The 16,285-nt window shown below is 29.4% G+C and overlaps 3 protein-coding genes across 3 annotated transcripts in view; 2 read left to right on the forward strand and 1 right to left on the reverse strand.

The window, feature by feature from the left end:
* Positions 1–16,285, reverse strand: part of LOC126774828 (uncharacterized) — a 166,986-nt gene that overhangs the window by 1,010 nt on the left and 149,691 nt on the right. The gene's annotated exons all lie outside the window — the stretch shown is intronic.
* Positions 1,103–8,853, forward strand: LOC126778854 (uncharacterized). The gene is made up of 6 exons (XM_050502576.1): positions 1,103–1,420; positions 4,459–4,598; positions 4,984–5,123; positions 6,458–6,613; positions 6,697–6,783; positions 7,311–8,853. Exons 2-6 carry the CDS (start codon positions 4,465–4,467, stop codon positions 7,460–7,462), a joined length of 669 nt encoding a protein of 222 aa, XP_050358533.1. The 5' UTR covers positions 1,103–1,420; positions 4,459–4,464; the 3' UTR covers positions 7,463–8,853.
* LOC126778842 (uncharacterized) lies at positions 10,062–14,285 on the forward strand. Its single transcript, XM_050502550.1, has 5 exons — positions 10,062–10,232; positions 10,410–10,618; positions 10,699–10,894; positions 11,211–11,339; positions 11,429–14,285. The coding sequence occupies exons 1-5, from the start codon at positions 10,196–10,198 to the stop codon at positions 11,593–11,595; spliced, it is 738 nt and encodes a 245-aa protein (XP_050358507.1). The 5' UTR covers positions 10,062–10,195; the 3' UTR covers positions 11,596–14,285.

Here is a 16,285-nt window from a genome sequence, read left to right on the forward strand (position 1 = left end):
AAGAATTCCCAGTTCCATTACCACCCTGCAGCTGTAGTATACCTTCCTACTCAAGACTTCAGTGCTGGTTTGTTCTGCATTTGAGATTTCTCTATTTTTACATATCTTTAGAGAAACATGCTGTTTTTTACGAAAGACAATTAATTATTTTGTATACTGTATTAGAAATAAATAAAATAACTTTTTGGAGTGAATTTGGGAGTATCATATTCTTTATTGGTGCTAAGTAATATTAATCTACACTCTTCTAAGCATAAATAGCAAAATGTAGTTTTATAAAATCTATACAAATATGGGATAGTTGTGAATCTAATTGTAATTAGTCTAATCTAGAAAGAATGAGCATTATATTTAACTGTTACATTATAATTATGTTTATTTAATGTACAGGGCACCGAGTATGAGTGATGGATGCATAGACAGAGACACTAATAGACGCAATGACGATTTCCTTCTCACTTACACAGGAAAGAGAATGAAAATTACGTTACAAATGGTTTAAACAGAGATAGAATTATCAAATCTTTTGTCCCTTATCGCGTATCCAGTTTTGGAGTTTGTTTGCTGTTGTGCCACTTAAGTAGCGAAACGAACTTGGTGGACAGTTGGTGCATTCATTGTGTTTATTATTCAATTTTTGCTTATTTTTACGTTAGAAAACGATTCTATTCCAGTGAAAAGACCGAGAAACAATCCCTATATATCCTCATATCGAAGATTATGTAAGATGGCAATGGTGCATTGTCGTATTATTTCATGTTAAAGCGATACTAAGAAGGAAATTGCTGGCGTGTGTTTTCACGCGTAAGTACGACGCTTTTGTCCCTAAATATAGTTTCTCAGTGAGGTTTATTTTGTAACATTATTATCTTTATTATTATTGTTCATATTTTCAGATGCAGTTTTTTATCTAATATTTTCCCATAGGGTAATTTCCATAGTATAATTTAACAAAAAATAAAAAATCTTGTAATGTAATATTATTTTTAAATAAAGTAGGTATTATTTTTATACATAACATATCTATGAGTAAATGTCAAGCTTTGACGTTAAAAGATATCATTCACTTACACTTACCTACACATTTGACAGTCAAGTGTCAACCAAACCAAACTAACTGACTTGACTCCACCCTACGCTACAACTTATTTTAATTGCATTGTATGACTGTATGTTAACATAATACATTATACACTATTAATTTATTTAATTAAACAAAGTTTAAATTTCATTTCGTTAATTGTGGAACATAACAAGTTGGTTATACATTTTTCGAGTTCATATAATTATTTTTAAATTATTGTGTGTTGTTCGTGTAACTTCAAAGATAAAGCTTAACGATTTATTTAAGTGCATTGTTTATTGTTTTACAGAAGAGTCGAATTAAACATTGTAAGAAATTGTCTAAGGACTAAACCGAGTAAGTATATATATTTTTTTAAGTATTTATAATTTGCATTCTTCATTTTGTTGTTGTTTGGGGACAAGTTTGAAATGAATTGTATAGATTATATATGGGATGATTTTTATGTATATTATCTTAATTTTTGTTACATTTAGGAAAATAGATTAGGCATTTTATTCTGAACTAATTTACCAAAACTTTTTTATTTCATTATTAAAATTTGGTTACTAAACTTTTTTAAGTTTTAACACTTTTTTGATTTAGAATGTACATAATTATTGTATATTATATTATATTTCTGCAGATCTCAGGTTTTGAGGACATGATTATATATAAAAACCTAATTACTTTTAAAAATAATATTTGCTTTTATTGTATTATGACAGAAAAGATAACTTTTTATAAAATTTTAGTTCAACCAGTTAGATAGACCTGGTTTAAATTCAGTTGCAAGATTTGACCTATAAAAATTTACAAGAGAAGTAAAAATATTGTAAAATAAAGAAATTTATTGGCAACTGATCATTGAAAATTTTTGCTTTATTAAAATATTTTTTTTCTAAAAAATTGAATGAAAATTAAATAAATTTTCAATGAAGTAAAACAGATTAATGCCCTATGGTATGACATTATATCGAATTGTTTCTGTTTTACTTAAAAACAAATATTACTTACAATTTAAAAATAAAATATATTGTGTGAGTGTTTTAGACTCAAGAAAACACAAGTTTTTGTTGAATGTTAAATAATAATAGTATTATATAAGACATCATTTTAAGTTCATTATTGTATTATTTACAGTAACTAGAGGTCCCAGGTATAAAAAATATATAACTAACACTACACTTAATAAAAATTACAATTATGGAGTAAGAAATATATTAAATGTTGAGAGATTAATTAATCAGAAATTCATAAAAATAGATGAAAATATTGTTTGTGTGATATCATTTACCTCCATTACTTAAATTATGATTAACAAAGTTGTCAAAATTCAGCTGTGTTTTTAGAGTAAGGGTGACATACCCATCCATCTATCAAATTTTATAAAAAAAAACCTAACTATGAACTAAAATGTATAAATGCATATGTTTACCCAGGTGCACTCTCATTACCCGATAGGACGGCTAATCCTATAAGATACATTCGACCAACAACTCGATGTGCTTCCCTAGGCACTTTCAGACTCCGGACAGCTAATGAGACTTTTTCTAACTGAAAATCCAAATACCGATTTACCGGCGTGACTCAGGGTTTGCCAGGGTTAGCCTGACACGGGATCTGCGATCCAACCAATAAAAACCAACCTGACCAATAAGCCAGTCATGTTAGAGTATTACCCATATAAAAGTCATCATCATCAACATGACGCACTGGTTAGGCAATTATGCACATTATTATGCGTTCAATCTCTAGATTTCCTATAAATAAAACAAATCTCTTGCTGTCATAGTAAATATCCCATGTGCAAAGAACAGTTCTTAGACCATTTTTCTTCATTATTTACATAAATGACAAACCCAGTGAAACCCAGACAACCCAAACAATCCAATCGAAAATTCTTCCCTTGTTTGTTTTTTTAAATCAAAAGTTACAATTGAAACAGTAAATAGAAAATGCTAACTTCAATTTGCTTTAGTACCAAAAATTTTACATAATTCTTACTTTTTTAGGACTTAATATACACTAGACAATAAAGTTTCTTTTTTTATCTTTTTGTGTGATTACAAAAAAAATTTATATAATACTCTGGGAATAATAAATTTAAAAACGGGACACAGTTTAAAAAGTAATCGAAAATGAATTATAACAGTCAAATATATTTTTTAATATTCAGTTTATACCAATTTTAATAAGTATATTTTTATACTCATAAGAAATATTTTTTGCTAACATTTCCCACAGCAAACAACGCGTGTGAACTTTTTAGCATTGTGTATGTAACAAATGTATGACTGCTAGTCATTTGGTAAGAATTGCGAAACTTTTCATGTTTGTTATTCATCGCAATCTCATAACCTTGGTTTTGAAGTAAAATAAGTACTTTAAAACCTAGCACCATTAATGGCCTGTACCAAGGCTTTTGGTTTGCTCTAGTTAATATAATACCGTTATGTTATGTCCGGCCCTATTTATAAATATTGCAGTTGTTGTAAAAATCTAACATTAGTAAGTAAGTATATGGAAAATCAGTTGGGTATTAGAAGTAGTATTTAAATCGCGGACGGAGAGGAGTAATTATTAGGTAAAGTATCTTAAACGCTATTTTTTAACAGAACGAACGTACCTATGAAACATTTTTCACTATACTTTGGGTTGGTTTTAGATAGGATTGGATAAAATTGTATGCATTACTTTTGCCTAAAATAAATTTTTAAAACGTTATAATATTATAACGCTAAAATGTTCGTTTATTTGTTAGAATGGCCTAATTTCTGGATTAACAATTCCTTTTGAAAATATATTTTTACGTTTTAGTAAATATTTATGGGCTATCCATTTATTGAGAAAGGTTATAGCAGCTAGCTGATGTTTATTTATAACCATTGAAGTTACCAAACTTGAAGAAACGTTAACGAAAACTCAAAAAATTTAATACATAAAACACATGACCAAAGTAGTATTTGCAATTGCAAAATTGGTAACGATCCGAACGAAGCGATTGTTCGATTTTAAATGGAAGTTCATGCTCAATAAATTATTGGTTTTATGTAATTATTTTTAAACCAAAGCCTTTTGCGATTTGGTGTTTTTCGAATTTTATTCCTAATTTCACCAGTATACTAGAAAAATACTACCATAAACAGTGTTGTTGTTTTTTTTAGATTCACTAAAAATTATTGATTTGTGTCTTTAAAAGCATTCAAGCGCTACTCGAGGTTATTTTACTTTATATAACTTGAAACGTCCTTTGATCATTACTGACATTGCATATTCCGTCATTATATTAAAGGTCAAGTTTAACAAAATTATTAGCGAAAGAAATCCGATGGGAAATCTAGAACATTGAGGTCATTGTTCTTTTAAATACAGATAAAATATATTTATTACAGGCAAAAATGAAGAAACGAAGCTTAGCTGGTAATTGTGGGATAGTCGTTTTTGTAATTGCCCTTGTGACTGTGGCATTGGCATTCGGCACGCCTAATTGGCTCGTTAGTGACAACAGGATACGAGGAGCTAAAATGGACAGGTGATTTGAATACATATTCCTATATAATGTAATAATTATGTATTATTACTATGATATTTGATTGCGGTATACCGTTAAAAATTTGCATGAAGGAACACGTCGGATGTGTCTGATTAAATTTTGCTTCATGTGTATCCCACAGTGGTATATCGCGTTGGAATTAGCTCCAAACCGTCTACTTAAAAATATATGAGGCCTTTGCCTATCAGTGAGGCAACTACAGACTACTTGCTATTCAGATATAACATTCTGTATAGGTCTACTCAGCCAAAAATAAAAGAGTGATGCTCGAACCACTTTGTAAAGGGGTGGTCTCAAATGTCAAAGTACTAAACGCCTCGAAGTCCGGGTATGTATTTGTTTCATACATATTTATTATTTACAGGTTGGGATTATGGAGTCACTGCTTCAGGTCTCTACCGGATCCTTTAGATGTTAATCAGAGACGGTTTTTTGTCGGTTGTCGTTGGGTTTACGATCCATTCACAACTGGCTATGACAAGATTCGTGGATACCTATTACCAGGTTTGTATTCATGCTATCATTTTTTTATGTTATTATTCTGTGTCATTAGCTTCGAATTCCTGATATTTTTATTAGATAAGGGCACATTAAGGCACTCAGACGCAAACAGACGCCTCTTGAGTATAAATAACACCTTATTTGCTGTGAATAAACGCGTCGTTGTGCATTCAGACTACTCGTAAGATGAAATAAGTAAATCGGTTTGTTAAAGGTGCTTTCGCCATATTTTGTAGCATATTAAACCCTAACGCACGACTTGGTAGGCAAAAGATATAACACAAAGGCAGGCAAAAGAAACGTACAAGAATATACATATTACAATGTTCTTTGAGTATGTATGAACCTGTTTCACAAAACGATTATTGGAAACTTATGTTGCTAACACCCATTGGCGACAAGAATTTCCTTAATTTTAATGTAAGTTCTTAACAACAACGTATACAATATTGTGTAACACAGATACTGTCAATCATTGAAATAATGGTAATGTAATGTGTCTAGAAATAAAAACGATGTCAATTGTATCTTTTGTATAGGGTTGATTAATGTCCCTTCGTAGAATTCCGTATACAAACATGGCATTATTATATACTTAATATTATTTGTCCCCTTGTCACGCCTTAATAGTTTCTATAGATTTTAAAATTAAATTTACATGATATTTTATTTCAGATCGTTTTTATGATTAAATTAGAAACAATTTTATACTCTTGCCTTGTAGATCATTTTTGTGACCAACTATTGTTTTTATAAAGATTCACAACTTTTAATTATTGTCATTAATCATAATGTCATACAAGACAGGAACCTTCACAATCGTTATTATTTACACATTTTTTTAAAACATGTGATCGCCGTATAATGTGCCAAGTGCGAATTTTTTTACGTATTCGTTGAAGATAACTGCGATTTGTACGGAATTCCGATTATTGTCACTATACGCCGCTGTTTTCATTTCATACAATACAATACGTCAACACTATCGAATGAGTAAAAACACTCTTACTAGGCATACAGGTAATGTTTATTTCGTTCATGATTACGGAATTCTTTGAATCCTTGAACTTGACCGAATTCTCATATTTTGATTCCGTGTAATCCTAAAACCATTCATCAGCATTTTTTGCAAAATCTTATTTAATCACTTGTGATTGATATGATATGTCTGTGTGTGGTCTTGTAATTTTGAATCATTTTTAAAAAAATTGTCCATTTTGTTTGTGATGACAATATAGTATAGCAACACCTTGTTTAAAATAGCGGCTAAATAAAAGTTTGTTTTTAGAATGTTTTTTTTTTTAATCCATAGCTTATTTTAATTATTTCTCTTTCAGGATTTATGGTAGCGACCCAGTTCTTTTTCACGCTGTGTCTTATCGGAGTCTTGATATCGACGATATTAGTCATATTCTTTTTCCTATGTAGCGGTCCAAATCAACGCAGATATGTATTATTAATTAAAGGTATAGGATATATAATGTTAGGGGCAGGTAAGATACTTTTTTATTTTCTCATGTAACATTTTTTAAACGTCATAATTTGGTATGGATTATAATTTAATCTATCTCTTCAGCAATAAGCGGTGCTATAGCAGTTATAGTTTTTGCGTCACTTGGAAACACTGATGGATGGATGCCCGATCATTCTAATAATTATTTAGGTAAAGACTACTTTTTTAAATATTGTATATTCGATATTGCTTTGCTATACAAAATATATATTCAGTAGATACTTGTTATTACGGATGCACGGTAAAATTATAGGTCAAATCTATTCGTTATTACCACATCAATGTCGATAATTTGTAAGTGTAATTGAGGCTAATATGGAGTCAGTCCAGCGTAAGGCCGTTTCTTAAAATGACTCCCTTTGTTATTAATGAAGCTACGAGCTTGACCAGCGGCTTGTAAAAAAAAAATGTTTGTTATTCTTTGAGAACTATGTAGGTATTTCATGAGATGATAATTATGCTATAAATCGTTCTAGATCTTGTTGAGCTTGATTAAACATCATTACAATTACAACACCATTTTCAATGTTGTTGTCGTCTGTCGATAATTTTTTTGAAATATTTTAGTAAGTTTATATATTTTTAAATGAATAGTTTTAAATTTAAAATAATAAATTCCGCCATTTTTGTCTACATAAGAATTTTAAGTGTCACACTTAACGTATATTTTTTTTTAGGGTGGTCATTCGGCCTTGGTGTTGTGGGTGTTGTAGCCTGTCTCGTCACTGCAGCCTTATTTTTGACGGAAGCGAATATACAATTGAAAAAACGCAATCGTTTTAAAGAGTCTCAAGCACGTTTCGAGTTGGAAAACGAGTCGAAGGCGTAACGACTATCACAGATTATATTTCTAATATGAGACTATATAATACAAATATGTATAAAAATAAGTCAGAAGACAGTTAAGGTATCCTGATTTTTTGTCTTTTATATTTCGAATATATTTTTTAAAGTAAATAATTAATACTTCATAAGCCTTCTAATTTAATTCTGTGTCTAAATGGGTAAATTATAACTGTCAGTTTTTTTTTTCATTCAAATTGAGTTGAAAATAACTATTAAAACAAAGTGTCCTTAATAAATATTTAGGTATCATTTTGTCAATATTAGAACCAGTCTCGCAAGTGTTCTTATGCACCTACTTAAGAATTTCACCCTGTTTTAATAAAATAAAGGTATACTTTATTGTATAGATTTATCAACACATTAATTAGGTTAATTCTTACTTAGAAGTTGATAAGTTGTTATGAATTGTAAATTTTTATTTACTTTAAAAATAGTAACTATTAAGCTTTTATAAATTAAACAAAAATGAGGTTTTATTCTTTATAAATGGCTAATATGAAAATATATATACAGATGAACTATATTATAAAAAAAAATACAATTGCTCCAAATTGATTTTTAATCAATTTTTGCTGCAATACTCTAAAAACATTGCCGTATAATAACTTAGTTAACACATTTTTTTATTCTTTTCTTGATTAATAATTAGTAAACTTTATCGTTCGTTTATATTCATTCGATTTATAATTTCTTCGCACTGGTTTAAATGTTCTCCAGTTGCCGTGATCATAAAACTCCGTCCATCTTTTACTGTACATTATTCTATTTTTACAAAATAACTAAGTATTTACATCTTTTATATAAAGGTTTAAGGTAATTTGGTGTCACAGTGAAATTATAAACTTTAAACTAAGGATATATTTTAAATGTTAATGATTAAAAAACATCTGTGTGACCAAGCGAAAGTATTTGTATATGAGACATATACGAATGAGTGACTTTTGAATGCTTGTTTATAGCTTTCGCTTAGGCGTATTAAATTCTTTTTTATGTAATCTTAATTTTATTGTATATGAACCTCATAAAAGTATATGGTATTCCATTGGATATTTACTTGTCGTTTTAATCACTTTAATTAATGTAGCTTTAAATAATATAAGCTTTGTAATGATTGCAGATATTATTATAAGGATTGCCAACATTTTGTGAAAGTATTATTAAGTATTCTTTTTTATACACTTCATTGTCCGTTTTAATGATTTTTCTGTACAATTGTATAATCTTAAGTTATAGAATAAGGCACAATAAAATAAACGTCCAATTATCTTGTTAGTTCAAAACGATTCCGTCCACAAGTTCTACAGATCTGAATTGAATATGATCTTTTTTTACATGTATCATTTATATGAATTTTATATTAAATTTTAGATTTTATTTTTTTGTTTTATTTCTCTCGATGTTATATACGCATAATGTAATAAATTATTTAAATTTTCCTTGTTTGTATTTAGTTGGATTAAACTTTCAATGGAATGTAAAGTGAATCAACGATAATGAACCAGAATTTTGGCGTGATTGTGCCATAATTATTGTATCTGTTATACATAAAATAATAAGAGATACGTGACATAAATCGATTATTATTATTCTTAACACGAAACGAAACGAAAACAATTACAAGAATGAAAATATAAAAAGCATTTTATTGAAATCATCAAATCAAAAATTAACGATATTGTATTCTTACAAACATGAAGTGAAAATGACTTTTAAAAATAATACATAAATAAGTATTTGACTTTATAATAAGAAATACATAAATAATTAACAAAACGATCATTAACTACTTTAAATGCTAAGAAAACCAATTAAAAATGACAATTCAAATAATTGTATGTTCGAAGCACCCAAACTTCGCGCCAAAAGTGATATTTTTCTTCAATGACGGGCGTTGATGCACTTTTCTTTTTTTTTAAATATATTCCGGCACAATGAACTGATATATTCGGTCGAAGATTTTTAAGAGTATAGAATACGTTATACATACGATACGACGATGCAGCGAGCCACAATGTGATTTCGTATCGTGTGTTTTGGCCTAAGAGTATACGCATTTCTTATGAAAACAAAGTAAGGTTTTAAAGTTTTGTTGCCATTATTACTCGCAAAAAATATTGCCGTGTGATATAGAAATCAGACAGACAATAGATTTGTATGATGTATAGGATTTGCAAACAAGGGATACGAAGGGAAAATAACGTTCAAACTCGAACAGCTTTCTTTTTGTGAAAGTAGCGGAAGGAATGTTTTCTGCATTATACGACAAATATATAAGGATTTAAGATATATGATCTTTTAATGACTTCGCCAATGAGGTTCAAAGAGTTGTGGCATTAAGGAAACTTTTTTGCTATAAGAAGACCTGTAATATTCGTATAAATCATTTTGGGAACTGATATAACAAGAACATGTTAATAAAGTTGAAAATATTACTTAGATTCCATAAGAAATATTTAATTAATTTCACTAATTATATTCATTTATTTATTATATTTTTTATTATTTGTTTTTACAAGTTAATTTGCAAGTCTATCGAAAAGTCATGTACATTGTTATGGATATGTCAATCCCATAGAAATTAAACCGACAAAAACAACATCTGTCAGAAGTCAAACTGAAAAATCTTTTTCGGTAAAATTGACGAATTCGAAGCTCGAATAGATAGATATCGAAATATTTGTTAATGAATAAGAAGAAATAATTACTAATTGTTACAATGACTGCGGCTAATAATGAATATCCAAAGGCTTCCAGTAAGTTATTTGCGGGCACGCCCTTTAAGTTTTTATATTTATATCGGTGTTTCTTATTCAATTTTTTTGTTTACAATTAATATTAACTCTTACTATCATCATAACATTAAAAATTAATTAACTTAATTATATTTAGCTTTGTATATAAATTAATAAACGTGTTATATATTATTGTAGATGCCACCTTAATAGGAGCGACCATTACTTACATCGCGGGACTGTTCCTGTTGTTGTCTTTTGCTGGACCGTATTGGATTAAATCATATTCGGGAATGTTCTCTTCGTTTAAACACATGGGCCTATGGGAATACTGTTTTGATCGCTTCAGATTTCCCTCCTATCAGTATGATAAGTATTTTGATGGTTGTCATTACATTTTCGGTCAAGTAAGTTTATTTTGTTATAACATATAAAAAATTACTAAAAACAGTAGTTTTATTCATTAAGTACTTATTATTACTTGCAGGAGTTATACGTCATCCGTGAATGGTTGCTGCCGGCATGGTTAATGGCAGTTCAGACATTTGTGACATTAGCTTTGATGCTGTCTTTCATGGCACAGATACTACTGGCCTGCGTAGTAGTTCGCATGCCACTTAGAACAGTGCTGCGATATGAATGGATATTCGTATCTATTTCATTTATTATGGTTGCCATATCTAGTAAGTTTCTGCACTAATCATTTAATTTCTTTAATATTAATATTAAAGATAAACAATGTGATCCTTGATTTATAAATAAGTAAGAGGTAAAGCTAATCTTGATGATAACATTAAAGTATAACCTGTGCCCTGTTCACTAAACTGAATGCCTTTATAATAATGGTTTGTTGTTATATATTATTAACATTCCAAATAATGAAATTAAATTAAGTAACATTTCAATAGTTTATAATATGAATTTTAAAATACTAAATTATAATGTATGTTCGTATTATAAGGTTAAATATATTAATTATTATTTTTATATTATTTCAAGGTGTGTTTCTATTTCTCGCTGTTGCAATATTTGGAGGCAACTGCTATCGTCGTGATTGGTTGCTGTATCCATCGTTCAATATTCTTTCTTGGTCTTATGCATTTGCTGTTGTTGCCTTCATATTGTTTGGTAAGTTGTTTATCATTATTAAAAAATATTGTTCTATGCTTTATTATTGTTATATTGATGCCTATAATTAATATAGTTCTATTTTGTAGGTTTGGCAGCAATTCTTTTATTTTTGGAATCACGTAAATTATATGAGCTGCGATTGGAAGCTAAGAATCTTGTAGCTCAAATGCAACACAGCCAGCCTGAGCATGCTTTGCATCAATTGCGTGATCAGTTGCATCAACAACAGCAACTTGGATATTTTAGGAACTAAATATTATAATCTAACTAAATATTTTATTATCAACGCGTTTTCCTGAATTAAACAGTAATACAAATATTGCAAAGTCCATTAAACACAAATATTCACACAGTTTGATAGTTGTATAATAGTGAACACAATGTTTTACACTAATTTTGACCTTATGGTGCTTTTCCGCGGATATGGATGGCAATATTTATGTTTGCAACTCCTTAGAAAGTCAACAACACAATGTACAGTAATACAATGACAGTAACATAATGTTGTCAAATTTTTTATTGAGGTCTTAATTGCAAAAGTATTTCAGAAACAACATAAAATTGCCACTTTCCTTTTGCAAAGACAGCCTTGGATTTAATCTTGCATTAGTTGTAAACTATAAATCTCTAAAATATTCAATCATACTATTTAAAGACAAAACTGACTTAAACTTGTATTTTTAGTAACTAAGACTTATATATTTTAGTAATATTTGGTAAAATTAGAACTTGCTATTTTAATGTTTAATTTTACATTTAAGTTTGAATCTGTCAATTTTAGAGCATCTTCATTAAAGTTGAGACGGCTCAAAAAATATTATTTTAAAGGTATATTCCACAGATTAAATTAAGATATATATTAGGTCCTTACATATGAAATTAGCATTTTGTCGTACTGACCACTTTGATCTGAAATATCTCCTTTTTGGTTAAGAATTTCAAATTCAAATTGATAATTCATTTAGCTGGTAAAAAAAACTTGAACGATGGGTACCTCATGAATTGAGTAAATCGAACTTGCAAACACGCATCGACTGCTGTGTTACTTTGCTCAACCGACACAATAATGAAGGGATTTTAACTAATCTGATATTCGGAATAATAATCCGATAATCGGAAGCGCTGGTCATGGCTGAACCCTGGAGACCAGCCAAATCCTGCCCTAAACGAAAATTGAGTTAGAAAAAGTAACTTATGAGTGTTTGGCGGATTAGCACCGGTGTCGTTCACTACAGCTTTCTAAAATCTGGCCAAACGATTACGGCACATATCAGTTGTCAGCAACCGCAAACCATGAAGGAAGAACAAGCTGCTAAACAACCGAGATTGGTCAATCGCTCTAGGCCACTGCTGCTTCACGACAACGCAAGACCACACACTGTACAATAAACAACCACTAAGTTAGATGAGCTACAACTGGAATGTCTGCGACATCCACCGTACTCCCCGGACCTTGCTCCAACAGATTACACTTTTTTTCCGGAATTTGGAATCCTTCTTACAAGGAAAAAAAATCAACTCCGATGCGGCAGTCCAAACCGCCTTCAAGGAGTTTATTGATTCTCCATGGTTTTTTTAGTAAAGGGATCAATGAAGTACCTATGAGATGGCAAAAGTGCATAGATAACAACGCTGAATACATTGATTAATTAATATATTTTACAAAAAAAAATTTACTTTATATTCCTCCCGCACAAAACGCCAATTTCATATGTAAGGACCTAATATATAGTGACAGTTAAATACAAAAAGGGTATTTATTTTGTGTTTGGAGAATGCCCTTGAGGTGTAGTAAAATGATGAGATAAGTTGGTAATAATAAAAAAAAAAATTGCAGAATTTTAGTCAAGGTTTATTGAAATCAGAGGACAGCAAGAAAATCAGATGATTTAGAAAATCAGATAATTCACAGAAAGGAATCTCAAAGAGTTTGTAAGTGCCGTCACAACTTTTAAACTTATTGAATTTTAGTTCAATATTTAATAAATATGACGGAATAATAAAGTAAACGCAAGGTTTATAAAATCACTTATTTGTATGAATCTCATTCTGTAATGAAATCCGTCCATAATGTCAAAAGTATTTGATTGACAGTGTATGTTTAAGATTAGACTCATATTACATATTAATAAGGGCTGAGATGGCTAGTAAAAGACGACCGCATGATTAAATGCGTCTGAGAATCATGGACTTTAATTCATTTCAAATCTAATACATACAATCAAACCGACACATAATGCATTGAGCAATGTGGTGGAATCTTTAAATTCTTCTTGGAGGAGGCTTTAACTCAGTAGTGGGATTTTCTGGTATATATGATATAATAATTGCTACCATAAGAAATTGATACGCTATATCTCGTTACAAACACTGCCATGGCAATACAATGTGATATGAGTCTTAATTGTAATTTATATTATATTATTAATTTGATTATTTCTTAAGTAAGCATTTACTTCTTTTAGAAGTTGAATTAATAAGTTTTATACTTTAGTGTTGATGCAAATTTTTTTGCTTTAATTGTCATTCAATGTATTTTAAGAATTATGCAACATGAGTATTTACTTAACTTTTTTATTTTTATAATTTTTATTAAGTTAGAAAGAATTACTTACTATGTTATATTATAGCAGTAGATTGCACAAGTTTTTTGGATGCGGTAACAATCAAATTGAAAAATATTAATTATCGATATGTATGCAGTCTTATGAGCTTTGTAGGAAATATATTACCGAATATTAATATACTATAAGCATTCCAATACATTTGGTGTCAAAGGACACATGAATCTTCTATTTTTTATATCACTTAACTTGATACATGATGTAGTCATGTGAAAGCCATTATAACGTATTAGAAAGTATTTTTGTAAGACAAAAATTAGAAGTGCACATTTACTGTATGAAATAAGTTTTCTTGTATTAAAAGTGTATTTTCATATAACCTGTTTCATTTTCACAATAACGCCTCATACTCTCCGAAATCCTCAAGAAATCCGGTAAAACTTATGTAAAATAAATTAAACTATTTAATCCAAATTGTCGATGTAAAATGTTTATATGTACATTGATATTGTTATTACATATACATTTACATTCGGTATATATACTTTAATCCCCATCTATATTTTACGCTATCACAAACTAATCTTTTTATTAAAAGTATATATATAATATTCCTTATACATTTTAATATTATTCAATTTATGTCCCACTGATACTGATGTATAAAAGAGAATTTTAAGCAAAGTCTGCTAATCTGTTTTAGGTGTAATTTTGGTGGACAAACTGGAAAAATGCTCTGTCCAAGCTATATGTTAACAAATGCCTAATCTATACTAACGTTTTAAGTGCGAAAGTAACTCTGTCTATATGTTACGCTTTCACGACTAAACTACTGAACAGATTTTAATGAAATGATATAAAGGCTTAAAGTTTTCCTCTTCCCCCCCCGGACTGCCACGGGTGCGAACGTACACTACACCTGTTGTTTTTTTTTATCATCATCATCAAAATTATCGATGTTATTTTTTAAAAACAATTAAATATAAATTTTTGCATAAAAATCAGTAAGAAATAATAGAAGCACATACATATGAAGAGTGGAGCTAGGTGCATACGTCTAAAACAATATTACTAATCTCCACTTGAGTGCTGTCGCCCTGGTACTAGTAAGTCGATTACTAACGAGGTATTGTTAATTAATTAATATTTAGTCTTTATTTTTTAATTAACTTAGAATAATGAATAAAGCAAGAAAAAACCTATACACCTCTTGATATTCTGATTTCCTGGTACTTTGGATAATTAAATTTCTAGCTACAATTTATTAAATTTATATACTAAAGAAGCGCTGAAGTTGTTTGGTCAAAAGCGTCTCATCTTTTTTCATTTTTAAAAACAATTAAATATAAATTTTTGCATAAAAATCAGTAAGAAATAATAGAAGCACATACATATGAAGAGAGGAGCTAGGTGCATACGTCTAAAACAATATTACTAATCTCCACTTGAGTGCTGTCGCCCTGGTACTAGTAAGTCGATTACTAACGAGGTATTGTTAATTAATTAATATTTAGTCTTTATTTTTTAATTAACTTAGAATAATGAATAAAGCAAGAAAAAACCTATACACCTCTTGATATTCTGATTTCCTGGTACTTTGGATAATTAAATTTCTAGCTACAATTTATTAAATTTATATACTAAAGAAGCGCTGAAGTTGTTTGGTCAAAAGCGTCTCATCATTTTTTTCATTTTTAAAAACAATTAAATATAAATTTTTGCATAAAAATCAGTAAGAAATAATAGAAGCACATACATATGAAGAGAGGAGCTAGGTGCATACGTCTAAAACAATATTACTAATCTCCACTTGAGTGCTGTCGCCCTGGTACTAGTAAGTCGATTACTAACGAGGTATTGTTAATTAATTAATATTTAGTCTTTATTTTTAATTAACTTAGAATAATGAATAAAGCAAGAAAAAACCTATACACCTCTTGATATTCTGATTTCCTGGTACTTTGGATAATTAAATTTCTAGCTACAATTTATTAAATTTATATACTAAAGAAGCGCTGAAGTTGTTTGGTCAAAAGCGTCTCATCACTTATTGTACCCTGGTCCTTGAAACTATCGGAAATAGGAATAATATGCAAGTACATTTCTGACTGACAGACATGACAGGGAGTGCCATCGCTACTACAATTATGCTTTACTTATAAGTCTCCTAGTACAATTATAATTTATACACTAAGTAACAAAAAATGGATAAAAGTCTATTTATTCCATAATTTATATTAAATACTTTTTCGTGAACATTGGTCTGGCTGGCAATTACATTCTTTTGGTTTTCTGGACAGAGACGTGGGTGAAGTTCATAGTACCTTCAGTTCTCTTAAAGCTGACAGTACTCCGTGATAGAACAATATCAGTATTATG

The sequence above is a fragment of the Nymphalis io genome, chromosome 2 (assembly GCF_905147045.1).
Source record: "Nymphalis io chromosome 2, ilAglIoxx1.1, whole genome shotgun sequence".
NCBI classification, from domain to species: domain Eukaryota; kingdom Metazoa; phylum Arthropoda; class Insecta; order Lepidoptera; family Nymphalidae; genus Nymphalis; species Nymphalis io.

What these genes read in the sequence shown, in the direction of transcription:
- LOC126778842 (XM_050502550.1), top strand. Translation starts at nt 10,196, where the DNA reads ATGACTGCGGCTAATAATGAATATCCAAAGGCTTCCA. An exon ending in TGAATATCCAAAGGCTTCCA is followed by an intron (nt 10,233 to 10,409) that starts GTAAGTTATTTG and finishes ATATTATTGTAG; the next exon opens with ATGCCACCTTAATAGGAGCG. An exon ending in GTCATTACATTTTCGGTCAA is followed by an intron (nt 10,619 to 10,698) that starts GTAAGTTTATTT and finishes TATTACTTGCAG; the next exon opens with GAGTTATACGTCATCCGTGA.
- LOC126778854 (XM_050502576.1), top strand. Translation starts at nt 4,465, where the DNA reads ATGAAGAAACGAAGCTTAGCTGGTAATTGTGGGATAGTCGTTTTTGTA. An exon ending in ATATATAATGTTAGGGGCAG is followed by an intron (nt 6,614 to 6,696) that starts GTAAGATACTTT and finishes CTATCTCTTCAG; the next exon opens with CAATAAGCGGTGCTATAGCA. An exon ending in TCATTCTAATAATTATTTAG is followed by an intron (nt 6,784 to 7,310) that starts GTAAAGACTACT and finishes ATTTTTTTTTAG; the next exon opens with GGTGGTCATTCGGCCTTGGT.